Below are 6036 nucleotides of genomic sequence, written 5' to 3' on the forward strand. Positions count from 1 at the left end.
CCACCTAGGGCTGTGCGGTTAGAACCTCCCTCTAGGTGTGGGAGGCTTGTTTTCCAGCCCCTCTCCCTGGAATGGAAAATGTATCTCGCGGTAGAAGGGAGCCCACAAGGCCCTGCCTGCACTGAGCTGTGTACACAGGGAGGCTGTGGACTTGCCGCAGCCCTCTGCCTGATTTCTGTCCTGCTCTCCCTCATTGCTCTTTTCTCCACTCTGATGTCCTTTAAAGTCACACGTTCCCTGGAGGAATGATGCAGGGCTAAAATGAGGTGAAGGGTGTGAAAGAGCCTGCCCTGGAGGGCACCTTTCTAGCTCACAAACTTGGTGACCTAGGGCAGCTGTGCCTCTTCCCTGGGGATTTGGGAGGAGCCTGTCACTGGGGTTCCAGCGCAGGGCCATTGGTGCTGATCTAAGTTTGCTGCTTTCAGCTGTCATTTCTTTTCACTGGAAGACCCCATGGCTTGGCCTCACCACACTCTTAATAGGATTTGTTTTCATGCCAAATTACTACCAAATTCTCTCTGATGACACCCCAGCACTAGATCAGGTGGTTCTCGTCCCTCTCAATTTCTGTTCTTAAACAAAGAGGACAGTACAGGTCAGTGGTCAGAGAGGCCCAGGCCAGATCACCCCAGTCCAATTCTCCTCCACTCACAGGCTGCGGGAGACTGGGAAAGTCTCATGCCTTCTCTGTGCCCTAGCTTCCCAATCAATATAGGGGGAGAGTTAACCACTCAGAGACTTCTGAAGATACAGTGAGTTGACAGAAAGTGTTTGCTCCCTGGGCAGCGCCGTGTGATTTTTCAGTATTAAACGTGAAGACTTTGTGAGTCCAGCATGAAGCACTTGCTGAGCTGCCTCATTGGCAGGCTCTTCGCTTCTGTCACCTCGTTCAGTCTTACAGATGAGAAAACCAAGGTCCCAGGAGGTGGGGAGACCCCCTCCCTTCATCAGATCCCTCCAGAGAGCCCGTGTGTGTCAGGCGCCAGCCCGCCACGTCCCTGTCTCTTGCCTGCAGGGGCAGGGTTTGCGTTCCTGACTGCCCTACCCCACAGTTCCCCTCAGGACTGAAATTCCTCATTCTCAGCTCACATCATCACAGTGAGGGTCCAGAAAGTCACCCTCCTTACCTAGTCACACCTTGGGATGGGGGAAGAATCCCGAGATACTCGTGAAACAATTGCGCACACCCGGGAGAGGCCCAGTGTGTTTATTTTACACTAGCTCAGCGTGTATAAGTTGACATCCTTGTGACCCAGCCGCGTGTTCCTGCCCCTGTAGGGCTGACCAGGGTCGCCTCCTGGACTGCGTGGTGCGATGGGGAAGCCTGACGGAAGGGAAGATCAGAGCACACCTCGGGGAGGTTCTGGAAGCCATCCGATACCTTCACAACTGCAGGATCGCACACCTGGACCTAAAGGTGGGTGGGCCTGTGGCTGGATGAGAGCAGGCCCAACCATGCCCCCAGTTCAGCCATGCAGGACATGGAACTCCATCTTCCATAGGCAGGGCAGGAGATGGGCGACTGGGGTCATATAGGCTGTGGGAGATGGGCACACTGACCCCCGACCTCCATTTCTAAGAGTTTGCAGGTAGTGATGTCCACAGCCGGTAAAATACTAGGTAAACATTTCAGATCCCCCAGCGTTTCATGAAACTTTCAGAAAGTTCCCGTGAATTTTGCAGGGCTAGTGGAGGACTGGTTCCACAGTCAGTTAGAAAGGAAGGAAGGACACATTCTACGTGTAGAGCTGGTAGGGAAGATGAACTCCCTGCCTCCCAGACAACGCCTGAGGCCCTAGCTAGCTGCTTTCCACTGAGCTGGGTCAGCGGTCCCTTTGTTGTCAACACTTCTTCCTCTGTTCCCCGGGCTTGAGGGCCAAAGGCTTCGTCCTGATTTGCACCTGAACACTTTGCTGTAGTTGCCTCTGCAGGTGCCTTCTGCCTCCCGCAGGTGCCTGCCGACCATCACAACTGTGCTTCAGCTTGGGGTTCTTTTGGAAATGACAGTTGTCTTGTCCTGTATTCTAGCCTGAAAACATCCTGGTGGATCAGAGTTTAGCCAAGCCAACAATTAAACTGGCTGACTTCGGAGATGCTGTCCAACTCAACACGACCTACTACATCCACCAGTTACTGGGGAACCCCGAGTTCGCAGCCCCCGAAATCATCCTTGGGAACCCTGTCTCCCTGACCTCGGACACATGGAGTGTTGGAGTGCTCACATACGTGCTTCTTAGCGGCGTGTCCCCCTTCCTGGATGACAGCGTGGAGGAGACCTGCCTGAACATTTGCCGATTGGACTTCAGTTTCCCAGATGACTACTTTACAGGAGTTAGCCAGAAGGCCAAGGAGTTCGTGTGCGTCCTCCTGCAGGAGGACCCTGCCAAGCGCCCCTCGGCTGCGCTGGCCCTGCAGGAGCAGTGGCTGCAGGCGGGCAGTGGCAAAGGCTCAGGCGTCCTCGACACATCGAGACTGGCATCCTTCATCGAGCGGCGCAAACACCAGAATGATGTTCGACCTATTCGGAGCATTAAAAACTTCTTACAGAGCAGGCTTCTGCCTCGAGTTTGACCTATCTTGAAGTTCTTTCTCATTCTCTTTCACCTGCCAATCAGCTGTTCATTTGAATTCCGAAGAGAAACAAAAGAAAACAAACCTAGGTGACCAGCTGCCGGTGTGTTGATCGTGTGAAGTTGCATTCCAAGTGAGCTGCCTGGGGTGGAGGACTTCAGTCACGCTCTGCGGAGGCAGAGGTCGCATTGCTGTATCACAGTATTTTATTCAGGTTTCTGCAAAAAAATAAAAAATAAAAATAACTTTTTTAAATGAACATGAATAGAATTTTGCAAATTTAACATTTTCAAGATTTATTCAAGAAAACACAATGCCTATGTTCAACCACTGGTATTAATGAACAAAACAAAGATACTGTACATCTCTGGGGAAGCAGCGCCCAGGTGGTGGCCCTTGGCCAGTGCCCAGTGGCCACCTGGCACTATGCCTTCCCAGCCGCCTTGTCTGCGTGCACCCCGCCACACGCCAGACCTGGCCTCCGAAACATGCATTCAACCTCAAACTTTTGCATAAAATAGAATGAATTGTTTTGCTCTGATGAAATGTAGGCCTTACTTGTATATAAGACTGTTCCTGCCTCCGGTCTGTCATTTCCCCCCCTACCTGCCCTTCCCACCTGCTCCCCAGCCCCGCCTGGGGCTTCTTCCTCAGAGTCTGAGGGTCTGCCCATCAAATGGAGACATCAGGTTGGGTCCTGCCCCACTGCCCCCTCCCCTGTTCCCACCCTAAGCCGTCAATCAGATTGTTGAGCAGTATACAGTCAGATGAAAATACTGTAAATGCACTCATTGGGGGTTTTTTTGTTGTTGTTTTATTTCATATCATGTGCAATGTTGTGGCTTTAACATTTTATGCAACTATTTATGGAGACCTCTGTTGTACCTGTAATAAATATATAGAAAAAGCACATACTTCGTATAGTGAGCTTTATGGTTTTGTGTGTGTGTGGGAGTGGGGGGTGGGGGGAAGGGTCACAGCCCTGTGCCATCGGTTCAAGGAGACTCAACTCCTCGTGAAAATTGTCAGTTTTGAAGATTGTAAAAAGTGATTTCATACTCTGAATATAAAACTGGATAATAGGGTAATGTTTTAAAGTTTATTATGCTATTATTCAGAATGCCAAAGTATTATTTTTTTGTCCCAAAATCAGTCTGGACATTTACTACTTTTTAGACTTTTTGACGTTCAACTTTCTGTACAAAAATTGGCTGGATTTTGAGCTTTTGGTAAGAAATAAAAGCCAATTAAGCACTGGCCCCTCTGAGGCTGGTACCCAATGCCCGAGTCACTGTGGCAGAATCAACGCTGGTGCAGGGAGTCCTTTCCACAAAAGAGGCTGCAATTCTGGGCACACTTGAGTTTTTTGGATGTCTTTTTATCTTTGCTGTGTGACGTACACTAAAAGGAGGCCAGCCTGCTCCCCAAGCCAGCCAGACACCTGGGTCTTTTGAGCCATAAACTGGCATCGTTAAGCTTCACAGCTTCCAATGTATTTTATTTATTCTTTTGTTGGGTTTTTGTTTGTTTCTTCTTGTAAAATTGTACAGAAACTTTTTAAAAGAAATTGGATTCAAAACTGGATGTGTATTCGTAACCTCATAACTTTTATTTGTGTATTGTTTCTTTTATTATTTCAGTTAAATTTTTGCATTATTTTGCATGTATATTTCTTTGTACAGAGACCTTACATGTTTACACAGTATGATGTGATGTAAATATTTTATTTTGCCATCAGTTATTTTAAAAAATTAAACATATTTGCCTGATTTTTGTGTTAGACCTTTTATTTACATTGATCACTATTGAATCAGAACAAGAGATCTGAAGGAGAGGCCTTTTGCGGTGGGAGGGTTCAGAATATTCTACATTTGGAATATGCCGTTGAGGACCAGAAATAGGAGTCAGCCAGGCTCCTGCAGACTGGTTTGCAGAAACAAAACTCAGGACACTGGTGTAATTACCAGAATGTCAGCTGACTGAGGGGCTACAGCACATCCTTGTTAGAATATCTGAGTGTCCCCTCCCCACTGATGAATGCAGAATCTAAGCACAAGGAAGACCTGTTACCTCCAGGCTTCAGAAAGCAAAGTTCATGTCCAGATCAAGACAAGAAAATGAAACAGTCGGGTTCAGGCAACATATAGTGAACAAACCAAAGATCCTGTACATATGGAAAACTCTTCCCCACCCAGCCCCCCTGTGGGTGGCTGTCTCTTAGCCCCTGGCACCAGAGTTCACTGGGTCCTGGGGGACTTGGAGTTCAGGTTTTCCTCTACAGGGCTCTCACCAGTGTGGCTTCTTAGCTCTGCTGGCCCCCTGCTGCTGACAGTTGCTTTTCCTCCTGACCAATAAATATTGTCTCTCTTGTTTTGATTCTGTGTGGCTTTCCTTTCTGGAATGGTGACTTCTTGTTCCATACACCATAAACAGCAGGGTTTTTCCTTTCAACTGTTGGCTGGAATCCTGCATGGAAGACCATTGGGAAAGGATGACATTCGTGCTAAGGCTATAAGTCAGGACATGGAATGCTGACTCCTTGCCGTGTACACTCCCCTCCAGGCCATTCCTGTCATGTGGACTCAGAGGGGAGCAGGAATTCAAGGTGTGTTCAATTCAAGGTGTGGTTTGTTTTTTTGTTTTGTTTGGTTTTGTTTTTAAGATTGATTTATTTTACTTGAAAGAGTTAGAGAGAGAGATCTTCCAACCGCTAGTTCATTCCCCAGATGGCTGCAGTGGCCAGGGCCAGAAGCTGCATCCAGGTCTTCTACATGAGTGACAGGGGTCCAAGGCCTTGGGCCATCCTCTGCTGCTTTTCCCAGGCCTTCAGCAGGTAGCTGCATCGGGAGTGGAGCAGCAGCCAGGACTTGAACCAGAACCCATATGAGATGCCGGCATCACAGACAGTGGCTTCATCTGCTGTACCACAATGCCAGCCCACAAGATGTGTTCTAATGCACCAACTGGGACATCGGACCAAACACAGTTCCAAGCTCAGCAAGAGAGGGAGACGAGGGATCTGCAGTGTTTTACCTTTCACGGGACACTTGCTGGATGAAGTAGTTCACCTATAAGACTGGCAAAAGGAGCTCAGATGTTTCATTTTTCATGGTTACTATCTCAGTTTTTTTCCCTCAAATATCAAATGTCTTGCATTCTGTTTGTTATTCTTTATAGGGTTTTTTTTTTTTTTAAGTACGTACAATCTCTTTAGTCCGAAGGGTTGGAAAACCACCAGGGTCTCAGCAGTATAAATCATGGGCATACAATCCATCTTAGATCTCTGGGAGAAGATTCTTTCAGCTGTGCATTTTTGAGGGATAATTGTAGAGACAAATTTGTAAAACTGATAGAATGCTTCTCAGACTTATGTATGAGATTATGAAATTAATCTTGCAGGAAATAAACTATGCAAATTATAGGAATATAACACCATAAATATTTACACATGGATTCCTGTGGTGC

The 6036-nt window shown here is 47.7% G+C and overlaps 1 protein-coding gene across 5 annotated transcripts in view; it reads left to right on the forward strand.

Annotated features, from left to right (window-relative positions):
* The window catches only part of TRIO (trio Rho guanine nucleotide exchange factor), a 373294-nt gene extending 368954 nt beyond the window's left edge, over nt 1-4340 (forward strand). For all 5 annotated transcript variants that reach the window (XM_070056594.1, XM_070056595.1, XM_070056597.1 and 2 more), the window contains 2 exons: nt 1279-1417; nt 2029-4340. In XM_070056594.1, the coding sequence (XP_069912695.1) occupies nt 1279-1417; nt 2029-2571 (682 nt within the window). In that variant the 3' untranslated portion in view covers nt 2572-4340. The remainder of the gene's footprint in view (nt 1-1278; nt 1418-2028) is intronic.
* The last annotated feature ends 1696 nt before the right edge of the window (nt 4341-6036 follow it).

The sequence above is a fragment of the Oryctolagus cuniculus genome, chromosome 14 (assembly GCF_964237555.1).
Source record: "Oryctolagus cuniculus chromosome 14, mOryCun1.1, whole genome shotgun sequence".
In the NCBI taxonomy this organism is placed as follows: Eukaryota; Metazoa; Chordata; class Mammalia; order Lagomorpha; family Leporidae; genus Oryctolagus; species Oryctolagus cuniculus.